This window comes from Bufo bufo, chromosome 4 (assembly GCF_905171765.1).
Source record: "Bufo bufo chromosome 4, aBufBuf1.1, whole genome shotgun sequence".
Lineage (NCBI taxonomy): Eukaryota > Metazoa > Chordata > Amphibia > Anura > Bufonidae > Bufo > Bufo bufo.
Window position 1 is genome coordinate 282701806 of NC_053392.1, and position 27023 is coordinate 282728828.

The 27023-nt window shown below is 42.6% G+C and overlaps 1 protein-coding gene across 1 annotated transcript in view; it reads left to right on the forward strand.

Annotated features, from left to right (window-relative positions):
* RIMS1 (regulating synaptic membrane exocytosis 1) overlaps positions 1–27023 on the forward strand; it is a 293279-nt gene that overhangs the window by 55674 nt on the left and 210582 nt on the right. The window contains exons 2-3 of the mRNA XM_040430037.1: positions 6999–7212; positions 13562–13653. Of these exons, the coding sequence (XP_040285971.1) occupies positions 6999–7212; positions 13562–13653 (306 nt within the window). The remainder of the gene's footprint in view (positions 1–6998; positions 7213–13561; positions 13654–27023) is intronic.

Here is a 27023-nt window from a genome sequence, read left to right on the forward strand (position 1 = left end):
CTGAAATAAATGAACTTTGCACGATATTAAAATTTTTCGGGTTTCACCTGTATATGTCTGTTTTATCTATCTATCTATCTATCTATCTATCTATCTATCTATCTAATATCTATTTTATCTATCTCATATCTATCTATCTATCGATCTATCTATCTATCTATCTATCTATCTATCTATCTATCTAATCTCCCTGTCTAATCTAATCTATCACTATCTATCAGTCTATTTATCTATCAGTCTATCCATCCATCCCTGGCCTGAAGCATAGCAAAATACACTGCTCAAAAAAATAAAGGGAACACAAAAATAACACATCCTAGATCTAAATTAATAAAATATTCTTCTGAAATACTTTGTTCTTTACATAGTTGAATGTGCTGACAACAAAATCACACAAAAATAAAAAAATGGAAATCAAATTTTTTAACCCATGGAGGTCTGGATTTGGAGTCACACTCAAAATGAAAGTGGAAAAACACTACAGGCTGATCCAACTTTGATGTAATGTCCTTAAAACAAGTCAAAATGAGGCTCAGTAGTGTGTGTGGCCTCCACGTGCCTGTATGACCTCCCTACAACGCCTGTGCATGCTCCTGATGAGGTGGCGGACGGTCTCCTGAGGGATCTCCTCCCAGACCTGGACTAAAGCATCTGCCAACTCCTGGACAGTCTGTGGTGCAACGTGACGTTGGTGGATAGAGCGAGACATGATGTCCCAGATGTGCTCAATTGGATTCAGGTCTGGGGAACGGGCGGGCAAGTCCATAGCATCAATGCCTTCGTCTTGCAGGAACTGCTGACACACTCCAGCCACATGAGGTCTAGCATTGTCTTGCATTAGGAGGAACCCAGGGCCAACCGCACCAGCATATGGTCTCACAAGGGGTCTGAGGATCTCATCTCGGTACCTAATGGCAGTCAGGCTACCTCTGGCGAGCACATGGAGGGCTGTGCAGCCCTCCAAAGAAATGCCACCCCACACCATTACTGACCCAATGCCAAACCGGTCATGCTGGAGGATGCAGGCAGCAGAACGTTCACCACGGCGTCTCCAGACTCTGTCACGTCTGTCACATGTGCTCAGTGTGAACCTGCTTTCATCTGTGAAGAGCACATGGCGCCAGTGGCGAATTTGCCAATCTTGGTGTTCTCTGGCAAATGCCAAACGTCCTGCACGGTGTTGGGCTGTAAGCACAACCCCCACCTGTGGACGTCGGGCCCTCATATCACCCTCATGGAGTCTGTTTCTGACCGTTTGAGCAGACACATGCACATTTGTGGCCTGCTGGAGGTCATTTTGCAGAGCTCTGGCAGTGCTCCTCCTGTTCCTCCTTGCACAAAGGCGGAGGTAGCGGTCCTGCTGCTGGGTTGTTGCCCTCCTACGGCCTCCTCCACGTCTCCTGATGTACTGGCCTGTCTGCTGGTAGCGCCTCCATGCTCTGGACACTATGCTGACAGACACAGCAAACCTTCTTGCCACTGCTCGCATTGATGTGCCATCCTGGATAAGCTGCACTACCTGAGCCACTTGTGTGGGTTGTAGACTCCGTCTCATGCTACCACTAGAGTGAAAGCACCGCCAGCATTCAAAAGTGACCAAAACATCAGCCAGGAAGCATAGGAACTGAGAAGTGGTCTGTGGTTACCACATGCAGAACCACTCCTTTATTGGGGGTGTCTTGCTAATTGCCTATAATTTCCACCTGTTGTCTATCCCATTTGCACAACAGCATGTGAAATTGATTGTCGCTCAGTGTTGCTTCCTAAGTGGACAGTTTGATTTCACAGAAGTGTGATTGACTTGGAGTTACATTGTGTTGTTTAAGTGTTCCCTTTATTTTTTTGAGCAGTGTAGTTTGGCAGCTTGAACAAGTCCACCATCCTGATTTCCAGCAGTGTACAGTCGTGGCCAAAAGTTTTGAGAGTGACAAAAATATTAGTTTTCACAAAGTTTGCTGCTAAACTGCTTTTAGATCTTTGTTTCAGTTGTTTCTGCGATGTAGTGAAATATAATTACACGCACTTCATACGTTTCAAAGGCTTTTATCGACAATTACATGACATTTATGCAAAGAGTCAGTATTTGCAGTGTTGGCCCTTCTTTTTCAGGACCTCTGCAATTCGACTGGATATGCTCTCAATCAACTTCTGGGCCAATTCCTGACTGATAGCAACCCATTCTTTCATAATCACTTCTTGGAGTTTGTCAGAATTAGTGGGTTTTTGTTTGTCCACCCGCCTCTTGAGGATTGACCACAAGTTCTCAATGGGATTAAGATCTGGGGAGTTTCCAGGCCATGGACCCAAAATGTCAACGTTTTGGTCCCCGAGCCACTTAGTTTTCACTTTTGCCTTATGGCACGGTGCTCCATCGTGCTGGAAAATGCATTGTTCTTCACCAAACTGTTGTTGGATTGTTGGAAGAAGTTGCTATTGGAGGGTGTTTTGGTACCATTCTTTATTCATGGCTGTGTTTTGGGGCAAAATTGTGAGTGAGCCCACTCCCTTGGATGAGAAGCAACCCCACACATGAATGGTCTCAGGATGCTTTACTGTTGGCATGACACAGGACTGATGGTAGCGCTCACCTTTTCTTCTGCAGAACATCAATCTGTCCCTGATGTTTTTTTTGGAGAGAAGTGGCTTCTTTGCTGCTCTTCTTGACACCAGGCCATCTTCCAAAAGTCTTCGCCTCACTGTGCGTGCAGATGCGCTCACACCTGCCTGCTGCCATTCCTGAGCAAGCTCTGCACTGGTGGCACTCCGATCCCGCAGCTGAATCCTCTTTAGGAGGCGATCCTGGCGCTTGCTGGACCTTCTTGGACGCCCTGAAGCCTTCTTAACAAGAATTGAACCTCTTTCCTTGAAGTTCTTGATGATCCTATAAATTGTTGATTGAGGTGCAATCTTAGTAGCCACAATATCCTTGCCTGTGAAGCCATTTTTATGCAACGCAATGATGGCTGCACGCGTTTCTTTGCAGGTCATCATGGTTAACAATGGAAGAACAATGATTTCAAGCATCACCCTCCTTTTAACCCAAGTCTGCCATTTTAACCCAATCAGCCTGACATAATGATCTCCAGCCTTGTGCTCGTCAACATTCTCACCTGAGTTAACAAGACGATTACTGAAATGATCTCAGCAGGTCCTTTAATGACAGCAATGAAATGCAGTGGAAAGTTTTTTGGGGGATTAAGTTAATTTTCATGGCAAAGAAGGACTATGCAATTCATCTGATCACTCTTCATAGCATTCTGGAGTATATGCAAATTGCTATTATAAAAACTTAAGCAGCAACTTTTCCAATTTCCAATATTTATGTAATTCTCAAAACTTTTGGCCACGACTGTAGTCCATGAAGTCTGATCCAAGATGCCAGCAGGCGTGCCCTTAACCATATACTGCAACCTCTGAGACAGCTATAGCCTGTGCCCTGCCATTACTATCATACACCTTGTGTGGGCAGGCTGATTTGGTATATTGACATTACACCCATCCCAGGACCTCTACCAGTTATCAAGTCTTGGTTTGTAGAATGAAATTTAACGCACTGTTAGGCTACTTTCACACTCGCGTCTTGTGCGGATCCATTCAGATAATACAGCCGTCTGCATTCGTTCAGAACAGATTCGTTCAGATAATACAACCATCTGCATCCGTTCAGAACGGATCCGTTTGTATTATCCTTACCATAGCCAAGACGGATCCGTCTTGAACACCATTGAAAGTCAATGGAGGACGGATCCGTTTTCTATTGTGCCCGATTGTGTTATAGAAAACGGATCCGTCCCCATTGTCTTACATTGTGTGCCAGGACGCATCCGTTTGGCTCAGTTTCATCAGACGGACACCAAAACGCTGCAAACGTCTCCAAAGCGGAATGGAGACTGAACGGAGCCAAACTGATGCATTCTGAGCGGATCCTTCTCCATTCAGAATGCATTAGAATGCAAACTGTTCCGTTTTGGACCGCTTGTGAGAGCCCTGAACGGATCTCACAAACGGAAACCAAAACGCGAGTGTGAAAGTAGCCTTAGTTTGGTGAGTTCTGATCCTCATAGGGTTAAGCGGCAGGACACATGAGATAAGAAGCTATATTTGTGTAGGGAATAAGATCAGGACAATTTTATTTACTGTCTTCAGTCAGTCGGTTATCGGCCGCCAACGGAAACACTACCCAATGTAAAAATCGCTGTTATCAGCAGCTCCTGAAACATAATACTACAAGACCTCTCGACATAATGTGCTGCGCCTTAATTATTTATGTCTCTGCTACTTAACATTAATCTTTATTGATCCATTTTTCCTTTTGTGCTTTACATTACATGTCCATTATTCCTTTACCTTCCAGGCAGTGTGAGTTTCTGTTGTCTGTGGCCGTTTCCGCATACACTTTCAGAATATGGAAAACATCAAATATATCATTTAGTAGAAGCTAAGAAGACGAATAGGATGGGATAGTGGTTAAAAATAAATGATAATTGCCGTTTATTCATAGCGTCATTACCAGCCTTGTATAAGCTGGCATTGTTGGGAGCTCTTCTTTCACAGGGCTTCTATTTATGGCACTGGGGATCCACTAGGGAATAATCGCAGTACAGGAGCCATTTTGTCTTGATCCTATGCCGCTTACCAATGTGGCATTTGTGTGTGTACATAATCAGATGTAGTGGGGTGGAACTTGTGATCTGTTTCTTTGTGAACCCTGCCATCTTAAAGACAACCTGTCCCCTGTATTGAGGCCACAAAACCACCAGCATGACAATAAGCATAAGGGGTTTAGGGCCCCAATCCTGCCCTTTATCAAGCCCATCCATCCCCACAAAGGATAGTAAATGAAGATGAAACTCCAGCAGCATTCGGTGCATGTGCACTGCACCAATGTACCAGAGGTGGTATGCCATGCTTCACTCGGCATGTGCCTGGTGCGAAGTGAAGTGAGGTGTACTGTTCTTGACCTCATCGGTACAGTGCACATATGCCCCAGACTCATTTCCCGGTAAATTTATGGATGGCATTGATATGGGCAAGTTTGGAACCCTAAACCCTAGGTTTGGGGGCCTTAAACCAAGTGACAGGTTCCCTTTAGGGCTCATGCCCGTTGATCAGCCATCCCGTGAAAATTGCGGTCCCCAATGCGTGGGCAACATTCTTGCAAATTCCGCAGACGGATGCAGACCCATTCAACCTGACTACATTCAACTGCACTACTTTTTTGCGTTGCAGAGGCACGCACAGAAACCCAGCGGAAACACTCTGTAGTGCTCCCGTGGGGTTCCGTGCCTCCGTTCCGCACCAACCTTCCAGATTGCGGACCCATTCAAGTAAATGGGTCCGCATCCGTGATGCGGGGGTGCACGCGGCAGGTGTCCGCATATTGCGGACTTGCTGTTTGGGAGATATATCAAAGTTTTGGTGTAAAGGAAAACCGGCTTAGCTGCCCATAGCAACCAATCAGATTCCCTCTTTCATTTTTCAGAACTCCTTGGAAAAATGAAAGGTGGAATCTGATTGGTTGCTATGGGCAACTAAGCCAGTGTTACTTTACACCAGTTTTGATAAATCTTCCCTAGTATGTTTTAGCAAAATCATGTATTCCACTAGGAATTCTTGTGTTGTGGCAAATATGTGGGTGCCGGCATTAATTGGTGGCAGTGGAACCTCTGGAGACAGGGGAGGAGAAAATACTGACCTTTAAATCTTCCCAGCATCTGTGCTTCTCCACAGTCTGTGAAGCCGCCAGTGCCTCCTTTTTCGGATGGACTCACGTCGCTGTCCACCCGGAAAAATCTGCAGCTTAATTACATTTTTACCACTCACACTATTTTTTTATTTATTTTTTTAAACAAAAGTGGCCAGGGCTTAGTGGAAGGAGGGCCTCCTTGAATCAACACATTCAATATAATTTACTTCAGAAAACTGGTGTAAATTATGACTGAAATGTACATAGATTTTAGATTCTGGCTGGCGCATGGACAGCACAACATACTCCTTTTATTAGATTTGGCACATCTTACTAGACATGTTACTGCTGTGGCCAGTCATTGGTTGCAGTGGCACATGTGACTCTGGTCCATGCTGGAAGTTTATAAATTGGGACGGCAGCGTGGATGGAAGGACCCAGAACCAAGTGGCGAGGAGCAGGTAAATATGCTTCCCTCCACAGGTCTGTTGGGGAGGCGGGACCAAAGGTATTAAAAAGCTGGAGAAACCATTTAATAATCCAGGGTAGTTGTGTGGTGTCTTTATTTCAGGTCTAGTAATATACATTTTTATTTTTATTGTTTGTCTTGTGGGTTGGGAGCTGCATTGCCGTGGAGGGAGAGATTTATCAAAACTGGTGTAAAGTAGAACTGGCCTAGTTTCCCATAGCAACCAATCAGATTTCAGCTTTCATTTTCCAAAGGAGCTCTGAAAAATGAAAAGATGGAGTCTAATTGGTTGTTGTGGGCAGCTAAGCCCACTTTCCTTTACTGTGCACTGTATTAAGTGTGACTGTCCAGATCGGACTAGCCACCCAGTATTGGTCTGTGTGAACCGAAAAAATGCTTGGCGAGGGTACGTTCACACATGGCACGATTTCTGAAGAAATTTCTGCAACTGTTCCTCACATCTGCAGGGGGTTTGCAGAATTCCATGCACAGGCTGCAGAAACAGCCCCGTTCACATGTCTGGAGCAGAAATCTATGCAATAAATGTGCCTCATGTGAAGTCTTGCTGTGAAACATAGAAACATAGAAACATAGAATGTGTCGGCAGATAAGAACCATTTGGCCCATCTAGTCTGCCCAATATACTGAATACTATGGATAGCCCCCGGCCCTATCTTATATGAAGGATGGCCTTATGCCTATCCCATGCATGCTTAAACTCCTTCACTGTATTTGCAGCTACCACTTCTGCACATTATTTGCTGTTCTTTGCATTATTTCTCAGTTTCTCTTAGTGATGTCTACATTTTATATTGTCTGACCCTGGTTCTTTACCTTCTACAGGAGGCTACATCAACAGTTTGAAAGCTATAAAGAACAAATCAAAAAAATCGGAGAGGACACCCATCGGTACCCTGGAGAACACAAGGATGATGCACCAACATGTGGGATCTGTCACAAAACCAAGTTTGCCGATGGCTGCGGGCATTTATGCTCTTACTGTCGAACAAAATTTTGTGCCCGTTGTGGTGGTCGTGTGTCACTTCGGTCAAACAATGTAAGTTTGCTTTACTTCAGGCTTTTTTTTATACATTTTCACACAAATTTTGGTAAGATTCTGTAAATAATAGAAAAGCAATACTGATGTGATTGTGAATACACCCTGGCCTGAGCAGCACTACCAGGAGACATAACCCCAAATAAGTAAAAATATTAATAATATACATTTATAAAAATATTATTATTAGATATTCATTGATTATACATTATGTTATGTTCTGGAAAACCCCATTAACCCCTACCCGCTCAGTGCTGTACTATTACATACATCGCAGAGTATAGGGATTAAATGCACAGTGACGTAATAGTACTGCGCTTTAATGATGCAGACTCAGGAGCTGTGCCGCGCCATCGCTTGCAGGTGCAAGCTATATTATGGAACTGCCTCCCTGCTCTAGTATAACCCCTTTGATGCCTCTGTCAATGCTGACTGTGGTTAGAGGGAGGGGATTCCAATCTCACCCCTATTGGAGGGTCCTAACTGGTTGCTATTGAAGTCAAGGGCCTTAAAATGGACCCTAGGTATACCGTGTACGGATGTCTTTTCAGCCCTAGTTTTGGTAGGGCCAAATAGGCATTATGTCAGTCTTACAGTAACTTACGTAATACACAACTATACAGTATTGCTGTGCATTATATGAGCGATCAGAGGATCGCATGTTCAAGTCCCTTATAGGGCAATGGGAAAAAAAAAAAGTTAAATAAAAGTGTTTTTGTTTTTGCCTTTTATTCCCGTTGCAAGCACATTTATTTATGTGAAAATACAAATAATTAAAATAAGCTATACAGAATTGGTATTGGTGCCTCCATAAGGACCTATACAATAGAATGAAGACTTTTTTCCCCCCTGAACAATGAACAGCATAAAAAAGACAAAATTAATTCCACCTCTCAAACAATGCAGTAGAAAGTGATCAAAAAGTTATATGTACCCCAAAATGACCCAATGAAAACTAGAACTTGTCCTGCAAAAATGAAGCTCTCACACAGTTCACTCAGTGAAAAAATAAAATGTTATGTGTCTTTGAATGCAGCGAAACAAAAGAAAATGAAAGAAAAACGTAAACGAACTATATAAATTTGGCATTGGCGTAATTGTACTGGCCTGCAGAATACAGTTATGTCACATACTGTATGGTGAATGCCATGGAAACAAAAACAAAAAAACAGCGATGGAATCACAGCTTTACTTTTTTTTACATGTACCACCCCACAAAAATTTTAAAATGTGTACATTAGATGTACCCAAAAGTTATTATATTAAAAATATGCAAAAAACAAACCCATGTATGGCTACCGTATATGGATTTTGAAATGCGCAGCTTATAAAATGAAAAAATAAATAAAAAATCACAAAGATTTAAAGCAGTTGGCTTTTTTGGACTTTTTTTTTAACTGTCAGTAGCAGCTCATGCCTGTTTATAAACCTCATACTCGCCTTCTTGCCACTGTGTTCCAGCTCCCTGGCTGCTTTCACTGTTCTTCCAGACCCCGTCTTGTATACTTTTGGATCGACATGGATAGATGCGACGCTGCAACCAATGACTTGCCTCAGTGGGGACATGTCCCCAAGGGAATGTCACTGGTGGGTCACATTCCACTTGAGAACATTTCACTGCTGAGGCCAGTAATTGGCAGCAGCGACATCCATGACCTTGTCCAGAGGTTTACAGGATGGGGAGCAGTAAAGGGAGCCAGAATGAAGAGGTGGGAAGAAGGTATGATTTTTTTTAACAGGTACTACAAGTTGCTGCTAACAGTTAAAGGGGTTGTCCGAGACTAACAAATGCTCCTCCACACTGAATCTACTTACCTGGCTCTCCGTGCCGCTCCTGGACCCCACACCGTTGCTGCTGCTTCTCCCTGTGCGCAGATGAAATATCCGGATTCGGGGGGTGGGAACCATGGGGAGGCGGGGATGAGGACGAGCCTCCCTAGCATCGCGGGTAACGCTAGGGAGGCTCGTCAACGTCACCGCCTGTCATTGGCTCCTCCCCCCCACCCCCTGACACCAGATGTTTTCATCCGCGTACGGGGAGAAGCAGCAGCCAGGATCGGCACGCCCCACCTACTTTATTTTAGACCTGGCTCCGCATTCTGCACCAGAAATACACCTATCAGTAACTTAAGCATATTTCTGTTTGATAAATGACCCCCTGTATGTTTATGTAAAGTGGTCATTGTGCAGATATTGGTGACTGGGGAGGATGAAGAAGGCAAGTCATTTACAAAAGCTTTACACCAAGTTTTTGATGTATAAAAAGTAGCAAAAATGGGCACAAATGGCATTTTGTGACATTTTGTGCTTTCTGCCTCTTTATTTTTAAAGTGTAACTGCCAAGTTTTGATAAAAAAAAATCAATTTTAGCATATGTTACTGCTGCTGCAGCATTTTGCAGTGCAGATCTTTAGTTTCTTAAAGCAATCTTTAGTTTCTTCACATACCACTGTTTTCCTTGAGCTCTTCCCTTAGGTATGGCTGTTTTAAACCCTACAATGTGAGAATCTTCTCAAGATGGCTCCTCTGCCAGTTCTTTGAGGCCGAAACTGCCTTCCTTGACTTCACGTACACACCTGCTGTAGTCAGTAGCTTCCTGACCAGCCAATCAGATTGGATTACTGAGAGACACGCCTCTTCACTCCTACCAGGAGAACGGAGCGGGGAAAGCTGTGGCTGAAGTACCCCGGGTTTCCCGGGGTCCGTCCACCACCAAGCGCTGCTCCCCGCTACTCCCATACAAGTGAATGGGCCAGAGCTCGGCTATTTTCGGCAGCCACATTGAAATAAATGGAGGGCGTCTGCACATGCGCAGTGCACCCTCCATTCATTTCCCTGCTCAGTTCTCGTTGTAGGTGCAGGTCCCAGAGGTGGGACCCGCACCTATCAGACAATGGGGGCATATCTTAGCCATATGGCCCTATTGTATGTGATGGCAAAACCCCTTTAATGAAAGCTTTTATTATAAGGTAATTACAGATCTTTTGGTAATCATTGACAGACTAACTGACATATACACGCCTAGCTCTAATAAACTAGCCAATAAAAAAAATGACAGTTACACTTTAAAGTGGGCAAAGCTTGGCTGAAGGGGACAGGTAACACAGGCCTAACACATTTCCCAAAAATTGTAATTGAAATGTACTCCAAGTCCTAAGGGGAGTAGATTTCAGTTTCTGGTGCAGGGACAACAGAAGATGCAACAAATTTATTAAGAGGTGTGCACATTGTAATAAATTATTAGGATCTTCCTCCTCCAGGCTTTTTACTAAGAAGTGCTGGTCTTTAGCAAATGACACCCCAATAGGTATATGATCTGTCCTCACAAATACAAAAAGCAGAGACTAGACACACACAATGGGAGGGATTTTTCAAGACTGGTATTTCATATGCCACTTTTGAACCCTTTTGCACTGGATTCAGTTGAGCCAAATTTTTTAAGAGGCACAGGCCCCTTAATAAATTTGACACATCTTCTGGCTGGCTGTGCGCTAGGAACTGAAATTGTTATAGCTGGTGTAGATTTCAGCTATAATTTACACCAATTTCTGGTGTACATTATAGTAAATCTGGTGGCCATGATAGGCTTGTACAGGCAAAGAGATTTGTATGTACAGTGTATAGGGCTGTGCATACATAATTTTTTAAATCTCATGTTTAACTCATATGTTGGGGAGAAAAAAGGATGAAAAATTTTACAATATTGCACTTTTTTCATCCCACAAGTCCAATAAAAAAAAGTATAATTTTTTTTATAAATGAATATTTTTGTACATTGGGACTATATGGTGAGGATGTCACTGTATGTCACAAGTTGGACGCATTCGTTTAACGTATATTTCACGCTTATGCATTAAAGGTGGAACAAAATCGTGACAAAATCTCAGCCTTGCAAAATGCGCAGAACACAGTACATGATGAGGTATGGGTAAAAGTGGATCAAGAAAGCATTAAAAAGGTTGTCCCATCTTGCCGTTTCCATGGCCGAGATGGACTAAGACTACTTTCACACTAGCGACACGGACCTCCGGAAGGCTGTTCCGTCGGGTGAATCCGTCCTGCCGCTAGTGACCGTGTGCCCCCGGACTACTGCTCTGTCCCTATTGACTATAATGGGGGCGGGGGCAGAGTTCCGGCCTAGGCACGGCAGTGCACGCCGAGAGGCTGCCAGAATAAATGTTGGACATGTTGTAGTTTTATTCCGGCAGCCTCTCGCCGTGCGCTACTGTACCTCCGCCGGAACTCCGCCCCCGCCCCTATTATAGTCAATGGGGACGGAGCGGCAGTCCGTGGGCACACGCTCACTAGCGGCAGGACGGATCCGACAGGCTGTTAGCCCGACGGAACAGGCTGCCGGAGGTCCGTGCCGCTAGTGTGAAAATAGCCTTAGTCCCATCTTGGCCATGGAAGTTGGATAAATGGCCAAGTGGCTGGCACTTTGGTGTTTCTGTAATTCCCATAGCAGTTCCGAGTTATGCTGTGTACGTAGCACCTACACACTGCTGTGGAAGTTATTGAAACTGCGGAGCACCAGCCATGGACCACCCATGGACAGTGCTTAGTCCAATCTCGACCATCGAAGTGGCAAGATGGAACAACCCATTTAAAGTCAGTGTTTCATCACGACAAACCCCTTTTAAGTAAAATGATCTATTGAAAATACATAAATAGGTGCCCAAGCCCTGTAAAATGATTTGTGTCTAGGCCTCATTGGCAGAGAGGCACCATGTAGTTACAGATAGGACTTTGTGAGGCACTGAAATGCCATGCCTATTAAACATGTTTCCGATCAGCCTAACTAGCACATAAGTTAACATATAGTTATGGATGGACAGTTAATCAAATTTATTTGATTCTCCATTTCAATAAATGTTGATTCTGATTTTATCAGAATCGTGAAATTCATATTAGCCTACTCTTACAGACGGACTAAGATCAGGATGCATAAACATCATGGGATTCTAGCACTGACTGATGCCAGGCTTCAGCTGTGACTTCAATCACGCGGGTACCCTAAAGGAATGGAGCTTCAGGTTGAGTTTGAGCAGTGCCATTCCTTTCATCTCTATCAGACTGCCAGAAGAATCCAAACTCTGTACTTGGCTATATCGGCAGTTTGATAGAGAGTAATGAAATTAATGTGTGCTTGACCTTCTACTTAATTCATTTCAGGGTCCCCAAGTGGTTTGGGGACCTTCGTTCTTCTGATCAATGAAGGTCTTAGTGGTTGGACCTCCACCATTCTAATAATTATCCTCTATCCTATGGATAGGGGATAACTTGATATAACTAAAATACAACTTTTTAGTTTGAAAAAAAAAAGCATTTAATTTTGGGCAATATTCCCCAGTACACACTTTAACCGTCCTGAACATGGATTCAGGTAGCCTTCAGCCCCTGTTGTATTCCCTTTTATTGAGAATAGGTGGGCATAGGTCATCAATATCGGAAATCGGACGACCCTTTTAAGCAAGTCCTCATAGTAAACTATCCACACACTCTACATTTTATACCTACTAACTACAGTAACCATTGCTTAGTTTAAATGAAAACGTTTTTTGTAAGAGGTAATTAGTGTGTATGTAAAATGGGAAGAGATGTGTTACTGGCCAGAATTTACACCAAGAAAATAGTCTGGTAGTCTGTAATTTGCAGTGTTAATAACACAGTAAATCACTCAGTAAATAGCTTTTCTTATTAAATTAAGAGTGTATACAAAATGTCTGGTAGTTCTCATTTAGTTATACTTTACATTGAGTTTCCACATCTCAATAACATTTTGTTTTTACTGTAAGTCCACCATTGTGCTGATTAGTTGTGTGAAATAGCTTTAGAGATCTGTAAATGTGCATAGATGTACATTTAAATGATAAACCGTAGTCTACCTGCAGCCACCACTAGGTGGAGCATATGAGTTTACTGTGTACTGATTATATGTTGTACTCCATAATAACACAACATACAGTATTCTCCTTGACTCCCTCTAGTGGTGGCTTCAGGTATCCTCAATCTATGCAGAGAAATGAAAGATATGTAACACAAAAATGGAGCCCTGACTTCTATAAAAGAAAATAATTTCATCAGCACAGATTGTTGAATGTATTTTGGTTGAAAAAAAAGTTCCAGAGTGGACATTTTAGAGAGTGATTAATTTTTACCACGCTAAGGGAAAAGTAATGAAACACTGGATGATTCTTCTTCTTCTTCTCTTAAGTAATAATGCTCTTTTTAAAAGCCTTAATTTAATTTGACCTTGACCTTTTTAATTTTGCTCATTTTATACCTGCTTATCATTAATTTTCTATTTTTTCTCTTTTTTTATTCTGCTGTCTTGGATGCTTTCCCAAAGGAGGACAAAGTGGTTAGAATCTTTTCTTTCTTTTATCTTGTGTATGATACAATGTTAGAGTTTATTTCTCTAGACATTATGGTGCCAAATGCGTGGGTTTTGGTATTGTGTAGTTTTGACAGTTGCGGTGCCGCTGCTCTTCAATCACTCCCTCAGTAAATTATATTAGATGCAATTTGCATTGTAAATGACTTCTGTCAGGTAACCTATATTTATAGGAGGTTAGGAGAAACTACAGCTGTTCTCTTTATGAAAAGGGGTATAAATAGCCAATGCTAATGTACAAACTAAGGAACTCTTCATTTCCTCCAAGTAGAAATCAAGTGGATGGACTCTTTTATGCTTAGAGCGCTGATTAATGGTTGCTTTTGCTGAGGTTAAATTCACTTTTCAGGCTGAAAACCTCTGTATAATAAATAATGTGCATTGTACTGTTTTATTACTAGCTAAAAACCCTGTTCTACATTTAGCTAATCAATTAAAGGGAGCCTATCACCTCCTATCTAAAGTAGAAAATAGAGTAGTGCCCGAGACCCTGATTCCAGTGCTGGGTCACTAAGGGTACTTTCACACTAGCGTTTTACTTTTCCGGTGTTGAGTTCCATCACAGGAGCTCAATACCAGAAAAGAACTGATCAGTTTTATCCTAATGCATTCTGAATGGAAAGCAATCCGTTCAGGATGCATCAGTTCAGTCCCTCTTACGTTTTTTGGCCAGAGAAAATACCGCAGCATGCTGTATTTTTTCTCTCCGGCCAAAAATCCTGAACACTTGCTGGAATACTGGATCCGGCATTAATTTACATTAAAGTGTATTAGTGCCGGATCCGGCATTAAAATTGCCGCATTGACGGATCCGTTCTTACGGTCCGCGCATGCGCAGACCTTTAAATCTGTGAAAAAAATAAATACCGGATCCGTTTTTCCGTATGAACCTGGAGAGACGGATCCGGTATTTCAATGCATTTGTCAGACGAATCTGCATCCGGATCCATCTGACAAATGCCATCCGTTTGCGTCCGGATTGCCGGATTCTGGCGACGGAACTGCCTGCCGAATTCCTCTGCCGCAAGTGTGAAAGTAGCCTAACATATGAAAATGCTGTAGTTTTCATAAAATCACTGCTGCAGCAAGACCCAAACACTGAGACCCAGATTTACTAATGTGTCTGCATTTAGAATCTATCTAAAAAGTGGCACAAATTGGTGCAATTTTGGCGCAAATAGGTTTTCTACACATTTTCCCCTAAGGTTCCTTCTAAGATCACCAAGTACATGCAATATTTTGTTCACGTGATTGTATTTCAGTTTGGGTTTCGTCTTCATATGTTATTTGCCCTGAATGCAAATTAATCCCATTAGTAGAAAATAGGAAAATCCAGACGTGACAAATGCTAATTTCTAGGTTTCCGCTTTCACCTAAAGTTGCCTGGTCCTGTTTTTGCCAAGAAGCATGTGGGTGCTGAGGTACAAATGGACTTCTTGCAGATGCTTGGTCTCTTAAGTGCCATATTTTAAAAGTACCTTAGAATGTTTTTTTTTTTAACTAACTTAAACAGTATCAATCATCTCATTTTTTATATCTTACTGTGTCCGTAATTCTGTTCAGAGGAATTTCATGCACTTTTAATGATAGTCCAAGTTCCATTTTTCTCTTGACATAGCTTATTAAAAAAAAAAAAAAACCTTAGGGTACTTTCACACTTGCGGCAGGGGATTTCGGCAGGCAGCTCCCTCGCCGGAACTGCCTGCTGGATCTGTCAAAACGTATACAAACTGATGGCATTTGTCATACGGATCAGGACCATGGTCTTCAGAATGACCTCCATGTTTATGAAGCACCCCTTTCACTTTTTTCAAACTAGAAATTAGAGGCAGTGGGCAATTTTTTAATACAATTTTATAAATTAATTTACTTAATTGTAAATTTGTCAGAAATCTGGGGCATCATTTGTGTATTCCATATTTCCTGGAGGCACGTGTACTAGGAAACTAGGTTGGGCAAGGGCCACGCTGTGCTTGGCTAAGGGGCCATTTGAGATCTGTTTACATCCCTTACTGAAATCATATTTATGGAGCTGTGTACATTAGCTCAGTTAAGCTCAATTCTCCTCTTACTATACAAGAGTGCACTTCCTAGATCCTCCTTACACATGGAAACTTTGTGTCCGCAGTAACTCATAGATAAGCTTTAGGCTCCTTTCACACGAGCGAGTTTGCGTGAGGTGAACACATTGCACCCGCACTGAATCCAGACCCGTTCATTTCTATGGGGCTGTGCACATGAGCGGTGATTTTCACGCATCACTTGTGCGTTGCGTGAAAATTGCAGCAAGCTCTATATTGTGCGTTTTTCACGCAACGCAGGCCCCATAGAAGTGAATGGGGCTGCATGAAAATCGCAAGCATCCGCAAGCAAGTGCGGATGCGGTGCGATTTTCACGCATGGTTGCTAGGAGACAATCGGGATGGGGACCCAATCTTTATTATTTTTCCTTATAACATGGTTATAAGGGAAAATAATAGCATTCTTAATACAGAATGCTAAGTAAATTAGGGATGGAGGGGTTAAATTATTATTTTTTTATTAAACTCACCTCATCCACTTGTTCGCGCAGCCCGGCTCGTCTTCTTCTTCTTTTAGGACCTGGGAGGAAAAGGACCTTTGGTGACATCACTGCGCACATCACATGGTCCATCACCATGGTGATGGACCATGTGATGGACCACGTGACGGACCATGTGATGAGCGCAGTGACGTCACCAAAGGTCCTTTTTCTCCCAGGTCATCAATTTACTTACCATTCTGTATTAAGAATGCTATTATTTTCCCTTATAACCATGTTATAAGGGAAAATAATAAAATCTACATAACACCTAACCCAAACCCGAACTTCTGTGAAGAAGTCCGGGTTCGGGTCTGGGTACCAAACATGGCAATTTTTCTCACGCGCGTGCAAAACACATTAAAACGCTTTGCACTCGCGCGGAAAAATTGTGCATTTTCCCACGACAGACCCACATCCTATCTGGCCCTCAAACGCGACGCCCGTGTGAAAGAGGCCTTAAACATTTATGGTTGTCCTGCATGCCCCTGCTGTATGTTAGGGTGCCTGCCCAGAGATAATGCCTTGTAAGAAATTGTCTTTCAAAAGCCTGTGTTTACTTCTCCAGAATTTGCTATGTTGTATTAATACTGAACACGATGGGAATGGTAACATTGGTATACTGTGTTATTGTATGTTATTGAAAATTCCACATCTTTCATGTTCATCATATGTAGAAGGTTGTTGCCGCCTGGTAAAATGGAGTGACAGATATGCTTTAACGATCACATACACTGCGTGCAGAATTATTAGGCAAATGAGTATTTTGACCACATCATCCTCTTTATGCATGTTGTCTTACTCCAAGCTGTATAGGCTCGAAAGCCTACTACCAATTAAGCATATTAGGTGATGTGCATCTCTGTAATGAGAAGGGGTGTGGTCTAATGACATCAACACCCTATATTAGGTGTGCATAATTATTAGGCAACTTCCTTTCCTTTGGCAAAATGGGTCAAAAGAAGGACTTGACAGGCTCAGAAAAGTCAAAAATAGTGAGATATCTTGCAGAGGGATGCAGCACTCTTAAAATTGCAAAGCTTCTGAAGCGTGATCATCGAACAATCAAGCGTTTCATTCAAAATAGTCAACAGGGTCGCAAGAAGCGTGTGGAAAAACCAAGGCGCAAAATAACTGCCCATGAACTGAGAAAAGTCAAGCGTGCAGCTGCCAAGATGCCACTTGCCACCAGTTTGGCCATATTTCAGAGCTGCAACATCACTGGAGTGCCCAAAAGCACAAGGTGTGCAATACTCAGAGACATGGCCAAGGTAAGAAAGGCTGAAAGACGACCACCACTGAACAAGACACACAAGCTGAAATGTCAAGACTGGGCCAAGAAATATCTCAAGACTGATTTTTCTAAGGTTTTATGGACTGATGAAATGACAGTGAGTCTTGATGGGCCAGATGGATGGGCCCGTGGCTGGATTGGTAAAGGGCAGAGAGCTCCAGTCCGACTCAGACGCCAGCAAGGTGGAGGTGGAGTACTGGTTTGGGCTGGTATCATCAAAGATGAGCTTGTGGGGCCTTTTCGGGTTGAGGATGGAGTCAAGCTCAACTCCCAGTCCTACTGCCAGTTTCTGGAAGACACCTTCTTCAAGCAGTGGTACAGGAAGAAGTCTGCATCCTTCAAGAAAAACATGATTTTCATGCAGGACAATGCTCCATCACACGCGTCCAAGTACTCCACAGCGTGGCTGGCAAGAAAGGGTATAAAAGAAGAAAATCTAATGACATGGCCTCCTTGTTCACCTGATCTGAACCCCATTGAGAACCTGTGGTCCATCATCAAATGTGAGATTTACAAGGAGGGAAAACAGTACACCTCTCTGAACAGTGTCTGGGAGGCTGTGGTTGCTGCTGCACGCAATGTTGATGGTGAACAGATCAAAACACTGACAGAATCCATGGATGGCAGGCTTTTGAGTGTCCTTGCAAAGAAAGGTGGCTATATTGGTCACTGATTTGTTTTTGTTTTGTTTTTTGAATGTCAGAAATGTATATTTGTGAATGTTGAGATGTTATATTTGGTTTCACTGGTAAAAATTAATAATTGAAATGGGTATATATTTGTTTTTTGTTAAGTTGCCTAATAATTATGCACAGTAATAGTCACCTGCACACACAGATATCCCCCTAAAATAGCTAATACTAAAAACAAACTAAAAACTACTTCCAAAAATATTCAGCTTTGATATTAATGAGTTTTTTGGGTTCATTGAGAACATGGTTGTTGTTCAATAATAAAATTAATCCTCAAAAATACAACTTGCCTAATAATTCTGCACTCCCTGTATAAAAGACAACCGTATGAGGTTGAGAGGTTATTGTATTTTTACTTGGCATAGCACAATAGGTAACTATAGGTACTCATAAATGCAAGGATAAAGGAAAGAAAGTATTGGATAGTCGACATACTGTAGCTGAAAATTAAAAAATATATATGGTTCCATGTTCCCTGTTTGAATAGAGCGGTGGTCAAGCATGCCCTCCATCCAAGTCTGGTACTCCGCTATCTGTCAGTCCCAAAGACAGTGAAAAGAGTGACAGTGTGGATGCTCGACCACTACTCCATTCACACAGAAGACCCCAGTTATCATGATCATTGCAGGTCCCAGCTGTCAGACTCCCACCAAACACTTGCAGGTGACAGAATACTTACACATCATTTCAGATAGGCATTGGTTGGCAGTCCGTTGACAAGTATATGAAGTCATCTTTTTGCCGCATTGGGACCTGCAGTAGTGAAGAGGCAGAGACACTGGATTGTGTCCAAGCTGGTCATGCAGTATCCAGCCTCATCGGGTGTTTATTTTGTTAATTCTATAATTGAGCAAGAAGATCTGGCCCTATAGAGCAGCCAAAAGTGTAGGTCATGTCATTCCTTATACTCCAGAAAGTCATGTACACACTGGCTTCATTATACAGACGTGGCAGAGCTGAGTCTGTCATCTCACATTACTTTGTTATTCATGGTTCTCCATAGTCCTTACATCTTTATTGTGATATTTTCTGTTACATAGTAACATAGGTTATAAGGATGAAAAAATACATTTGTCCATCCAGTTCGGCCTGTTATCCTGCAAGTTGATCCAGAGGAAGGCAAAAAAAAAAACATGAGGTAGAAGCCAATTTTCCCCACTTTAGGGGAATAAAAAATTCCTTCCCGACTCCAATCCGAATAACTCCCTGGATCAACGACCCCTCTCTAGTAGCTATAGCCTGTAATATTATTACACTCCAGAAATACATCCAGGCCCCTCTTGAATTCCTTTCTTGTACTCACCATCACCCCCTCCTCAGGCAGAGAGTTCCATAGTCTCATTGCTCTTACCGTAAAGAATCCTCTTCTATGTTTGTGTACAAACCTTCTTTCCTCCAGACGCAGAGGATGCCCTCTCGTCACAGTCCTGGGGATAAATAGATGATGGAGAGATCTCTGTACTGACCCCTGATATTTATACATAGTAATTAGATCTCCCCTCAGTCGTCTTTTTTCTAAAGTGAATAACCCTAATTTTGATAATCTTTCAGGGTACTGTAGTCGCCCCATTCCAGTTATTACTTTAGTTGCCCTCCTCTGGACCCTCTCCAGCTCTGCTATGTCTGCCTTGTTTACAGGAGCCCAGAACTGTACACAGTACTCCATGTGTGGTCTGACTAGCGATTTGTAAAGTTGTAGGACTATGTTCTCATCATGGGCATCTATGCCCCTTTTGATGCAACCCATTATCTTATTGGCCTTGGCAGCAGCTGCCTGACTCTGGTTTCTGCAGCTTAGTTTGCTGTTTATTAAAATTCCTAGATCCTTTTCCATGTCAGTGTTACCGAGTGTTTTACCATTTAGTATGTACGGGTGACTTGTATTTTCCTGTACCGATGACATGTCATTTTCCCATATTTGTGTCCCATTACTAATTAGAATGTAATAAATAAATGTTCTGTTCAGAGAATATCTAGAACTGTGATGGATTGCTGTGTTTTTCCTGAAACAGTACACCCACAGGTAGTGCTGTCACTTGTATGCATAGTAAAGCACGGGGCTGCTGCTTATTTATCATATTTGACAATGGCTCTTGACTCTTAAACTGGGTCAAACTTCATGGCATGATTATGAAGCCTCATTTCAGAAATGTGGAAGGTAAATGAGCCCAGAAAGTGCGGTTCATGGTTTACCGCTGCCAACATTGTTATCTTTACCTTGTAGTAAGAGGGGCAGATCTTTAATCCCAAACATGAACCAGTCTCTATATTGTTAGTATGTTAAAGGGGTTGTCTGATCAGAGCACGGACCCCTTTATGATGTCCATATACCCTGATAGGGCACATTTCTTCCACCTGTGAAATATATTATGTGTGATTTACTTCTCTGTGGGGGTGTGCATGTACTTGCGTCAGTCATGTTATTACTAGCTCCATTGTGGTAGGAACTGGATTGAAGGGAGTCTATCAGCAGTTTTAACCATGCAAAACTGCTGACAGTGCTAGGTAGGGGCTAGGGAGAGAAGGAAAAACATACACTTAGTGGAGCTTTTATTGACAGTAATAGTGAGAATATTTATTTTGACAGGTTCTTCTCCTGCAAGTGCACTGGAGGCGGAGCTTCACTTTGAAGTGCTCTTACGGCCACTCCCCTGTAGTCTGAGTGACAGCTGTAGTGGTCTCCTGGTTGGATGCTCCAGCTGTTACTCAGAGAAGAGGGGAGCGGCTGTAATGCAGTGCAATTCCCAGTGTAGCTATTCATTCAGTGCCCGTTTTGGGCTTTTTCTATAGCAACAGTTTTTGACCAGAGTATTTTAATTGTGATGACTTTTATGTATGCACAATTAATTTTGATCAGTAATATACAAGATTTTATTGTTGATCTGTTCTACATTTAGACTGGACACTAATCTCTACGATCAGTGGAAACATCATAATGGTTCATTGTCCTTATCCAGTCTAGGAAATGTATGAATGGTCACTTTTCTCATATGTTTTGACAAATTCTAATATTGTAGAACTTTCATTTACTGACATGTGTAAACCAAGCCATGACATACATAAAAAGAGCAGCTGATCATGGTTAACCTGATTGGATAGGCCTTGGCCAGACAGTGTAGCTGACTGCATTTGGCCAAGTCACACCACTGGCGGCAGTCTATGGCCGCATGATTTTACCAGAAAATCATGCAGTGGGTGGGTGTAGCCACTCCATCTGATCATACCCTTAGCTTGCCCATACAAAGGCTGTGGCAACTGCATGTAGATTACTGCTAATTGCCACAACCAATCACTGGCCTTAGCGGTGACCTGTCACCCGTGCCGCAAGTGACCCAGTGACATACAGCATGGGTGACATGTAGCCACTACGGTCAGTGATTGGCTACATCGGTCCGTGACAGCTGCCGCGGAGTGATGGAGCAGAATCCAGCAGCAGATACCAGGTTACTATGAACCCCACTCCAGGTCCAGTCACTCTAAAGGGGTCTGTTAAAAAAGTCAAGTGTTGGATAACCCCTTTAACAAGTGTCTTATAAAAGACCCAGACAGTCCTGTAGGAGAGACCACTCAAAACCCCCTGAATACTGAACACTGTGTGAGAGCAAGGACTTACTGGTATGTTTTCAGTATAGCTCCTCACACAACTTTAGATTGGGAAAAGTTTCTGGGGAAGGGTGCAGGTGAAATATACCTTGGTGCCAGACATTTGTGATGAGGGTAACACTCCTGATACAACAGAAACTGGCATAGTTAGGCTACATGCAGAAGACCAAAGATTTGACCCGCGTCTGATCTGCGTTTTTGTGGATCACAAGTGGACCCATTCATTTCTATGGGTCTGTAAAAATGTGGACAGCACACATATCCTATTCTTGTCTGTTTTGTGGAAAAGAATAGCCAGTTCTAGTAGAAAAATATGGCATGCACACTGTTAGCATCCGTATTTTGCAGATCTGTGGTTTGCGGACCGCAAAATGGATACGGCCGTGTGCATGTAGCCTAAAGCTGATGTACTGTATTTGTTGCTGTATATAACAATATGGTGTTTTCCAAACTACTGCTGAAAAATATTTATTTTTGCTGCATTTAATATAGATCTTTCTGAGCTTCACAACTTCAGCATGTGTTTAATTGCTGTAAACCACACTTCCCACGTAACATTTCATAGGTGTTAGCTGCTGCTTTTTTGTTTCTATGTGATTTCCTTTTTCCTTTTTCTAAAAGTTAAAGGGGTTTTCCAGGAATTAAATATTGATGAGCTATTATCAATATCTGATTGTTGGGGTCTGACACGTGGCATCCCCGCAGATCAGCTACCTGAAGACAGTCAAGCACTATGGTCTCTTCACACTATACCAAGCACAGCATTGCACATTGGATAACAGCTGTGTTTGGTATTGCAATTCAGTCCCTTTCACTTAAATAGGACTACACTGCACAAAGACCATGTGACCGAAGTACGTGACATTACAGTCTGAGGAAAAGGCTGCCATCCTCAACCATGTGCTAACAGCAGCAGATTGGCAGGGGTGCCTGGTGTTGGACCCCATGATCTGTTAAAAGGAATGTGTCATCAGAAAATGACCTGCTGTCTGTTTAAAACACTTTTTTATGTTTAACATATTTTTAAATAATTTTTGATTTGTTATTTTTCATTTTTCATGTCACTTTTATATTTAAACTAAAACTAAAAATCCTGCAGTTTTTGCACTGGCCACTATGTCTAATAATTGGCGCCATACAGATTACTTTACTGCAGTTAACTCATTTTAATCCTGTCTGTAATGATATTATCTCTCAACAGCGACTGCAGCATCTTCCCAAACACCCCCACCCTGATGCAGTCAATGTGTGTCTATCAGATGTTATGGCAGCTGGGGTCATTGTGAAGTCCCCCAGGCCTGCCATGTTAGGACTCCTATTATACCTTACCTCTGGCAGGGTTTAATAGGATGCCAGAAGAATGACAATTCAATTCAATGCAGAGGTATCACAGTATATTTATGTACAAGCAATCAAACAATTGCAAGTTAAAGATTAGTAAATTAATTAAAAATAAATAATAAATATATACAGTACAGACCAAAAGTTTGGACACACCTTCTCATTCAAAGAGTTTTCTTATTTTCATGACTATGAAGGCATTAAAACTATGAATTAACACATGTGGAATTATATACAGTACATAACAAACAAGTGAAACAATTGAAAATATGTCATATTCTAGGTTCTTCAAAGTAGCCGCCTTTTGCTATTATACTGCTTTGCACACTCTTGGCATTCTCTTGATGAGCTTCAAGAGGTAGTCACCTGAAATGGTCTTCCAACAGTCTTGAAGGAGTTCCCAGAGATGCTTAGCACTTGTTGGCCCTTTTGCCTTCACTCTGCGGTCCAGCTCACCCCAAACCATCTCGATTGGGTTCAGGTCCGGTGACTGTGGAGGCCAGGTCATCTGGCGCAGCACCCCATCACTCTCCTTCATGGTCAAATAGCCCTTACTTTCAAAGTTTTCCCAATTTTTCGACTGACTGACTGACCTTCATTTCTTAAAGTAATGATGGCCACTCGCTTTTCTTTACTTAGCTGCTTTTTTCTTGCCATAATACAAATTCTAACAGTCTATTCAGTAGGACTATCAGCTGTGTATCCACCTGACTTCTCCTCAACGCAACTGATGGTCCCAACCCCATTTATAAGGCAAGAAATCCCACTTATTAAACCTGACAGGGCACACCTGTGAAGTGAAAACCATTTCAGGGGACTACCTCTTGAAGCTCATCAAGAGAATGCCAAGAGTGTGCAAAGCAGTAATCAAAGCAAAAGGTGGCTACTTTGAAGAACCTAGAATATGACATATTTTCAGTTGTTTCACACTTGTTTGTTATGTATATAATTCCACATGTGTTAATTCATAGTTTTGATGCCTTCAATGTGAGTCTACAATTTTCATAGTCATGAAAATAAAGAAAACTCTTTGAATGAGAAGGTGTGTCCAAACTTTTGGTCTGTACTGTAATATATATATATATATAATATATATATATATACACTGCTCAAAAAAATAAAGGGAACACAAAAATAACACATCCTAGATCTGAGTGAGTTAATTAAATATTCTTCTGAAATACTTTGTTCTTTACATCATCATTTTACATTTAAATCAAATTTTTCAACCCATGGAGTCTGGATTTGGAGTCACACTCAAAATTAAAGTGGAAAACACACTACAGGCTGATCCAACTTTGATGTAATGTCCTTAAAACAAGTCAAAATGAGGCTCAGTAGTGTGTGTGGCCTCCACGTGCCTGTATGACCTCCCTACAACGCCTGTGCATGCTCCTGATGAGGTGGCGTACGGTCTCCTGAGGGATCTCCTCCCAGACCTGGACTAAAGCATCTGCCAACTCCTGGACAGTTTGTGGTGCAACGTGACGTTGGTGGATAGAGCGAGACATGATGTCCGAGATGTGCTCAATTGGATTCAGGTCTGGGGAACGGGCGGGGCCAGTCCATAGCATCAATGCCTTTGTCTTGCAGGAACTGCTGACACACACCAGCCACATGAGGTCTAGCATTGTCTTGCATTAGGAGGAACCCAGGGCCAACCGCACCAGCATATGGTCTCACAAGGGGTCTGAGGATCTCATCTCGGTACCTAATGGCAGTCAGGCTACCTCTGTCGAGCACATGGAGGGCTGTGCGGCCCTCCAAAGAAATGCCACCCCACACCATTACTGACCCAATTGCCATACCGGTCATGCTGGAGGATGTTGCAGGCAGCAGAACGTTCTCCATGGCGTCTCCAGACTCTGTCACGTCTGTCACATGTGCTCAGTGTGAACCTGCTTTCATCTGTGAAGAGCACAGGGCGCAAGTGGCGAATTTCCCAATCTTGGTGTTCTCTGGCAAATGCCAAACGTCCTGCACGGTGTTGGGCTGTAAGCCCAACCCCCACCTGTGGACGTCGGCCCTCATATCACCCTGATGGAGTCTGTTTCTGACCATTTGAGCAACACATGCACATTTGTGGCCTGCTGGAGGTCATTTTGCAGGGCTCTGGCAGTGCTCCTCCTGTTTCCTCCTTGCACAAAGGCGGAGGTAGCGGTCCTGCTGCTGGGTTGTCGCCCTCCTACGGCCTCCTCCATGTCTCCCGATGTACTTGCCTGTCTCCTGGTAGCGCCTCCATCTCTGGACACTACGCTGACAGACACAGCAAACCTTCTTGCCACAGCTCGCATTGATGTGCCATCCTGGATAAGCTGCACTACCTGAGCCACTTGTGTGGATTGTAGACTCCGTCTCGTGCTACCACTAGAGTGAAAGCACGGCCAGCATTCAAAAGTGACCAAAACATCAGCCAGGAAGCATAGGAACTGAGAAGTGGTCTGTGATCACCACCTGCAGAACCACTCCTTTATTGGGGGTGTCTTGCTAATTGCCTATAATTTCCACCTGTTGTCTATCCCATTTGCACAACAGCATGTGAAATTGATTGTCACTCAGTGTTGCTTCCTAAGTGGACAGTTTAATTTCACAGAAGTGTGATTGACTTGGAGTTACATTGTGTTGTTTAAGTGTTCCCTTTATTTTTTTGAGCAGTGTATATATAAGCACAAATATAAAAAGTTAAAAATAACCTTTTCCCATTTATCTTATGAATAAAAATAAATCCCAGTTTCAGAAGTCCTGTTTTGTTTTTCACCTCACCTCCTTAAAAGAATTGTCTAAAAAAATTGTCATTGTTTTCAAAGTACAGAAGTAAAGCATTACAAAAATAATAAAAAATGTGGTATCCCTGTAATCATACTGACCCACAGAATAATACTTTTAGGTCATTTTTACAACATGGTAATGCAGTGAACTCAAACCCCAAAAAACAATGACAGAATTGCATTTGTTTTTTTTTCATTCCACCTGACTAATACTTCCTTTGCCGTTATATGAACCACTAAATGGTGCGATTAAAAAATGCAACTCGTCCCGCAAAAAGCAAGCCCTCCTATCGTTATAGAATAGGAGTTAATGACCGTTGGAAAGCGGGGATTAAAAGCAAAAATGTTGCCATCGGATTTGCTTGGTCCTGAAGGGGTTAAAGGGTAGTCCAATCTAAGCACCTTTGTGATCAATTCCCCTTACCTCTGAATGGTTGTATTACTACACAGTGACCCAGATTTACTAATGTGTCTGCACTGAAAATCTGTCTAAAAAGTGGCCTCATTTCATGCACGAGGGCAGAGCTTCACGGGAAAAGGGTAGGGCCTAAGATTCACCATTTTGCATCACAATTGAGCCACAATTCCTGTACTAAAAAGCCAACCAACAGTTGGTATACAGTCAGTGAAAATAGTCTATGCCTTTACAAAATGTATGATTCAGCCTGAGCCAGTGATAAATCTGGTGCAGGTCTAGAATTAGTAAATCTGGGCCAGGTTTTATTTAAAGGGCATCTGTCAGCAGATTTGTACCTATGAAACTGGCTGACCTGTTACACGTGCACTTGGCAGCTGAAGGGATCTGTGTTGGTCCCATGTTCATATGTGTCCACATTGCTGAGAAAAATGAAGTTTTCATGTATGCAAATGAGCCTCTAGGAGCAATTGGGTGTTGCCATTACACCAAGTGGCACAGCTCACTCTGCATCTGCCATGCCCTTTGCACTTTTTACAGGGCCAGGCAGTGAAAACGTCATCACAGCTGGCCCTGTCAATCAAAGTGAAGAAGACGCGGCAGGTGCAGAGAGAGCTGAGCCTCTAGGAGTAATGGCAACACCCCCGTTGCTCCTAGAGGCTCATTTGCATACATTAAAAACTTCATTTTCCTCAGCTTATATGAACATGGGACCAGCAGATTCCTTCAGCTGCCAAGCGCACA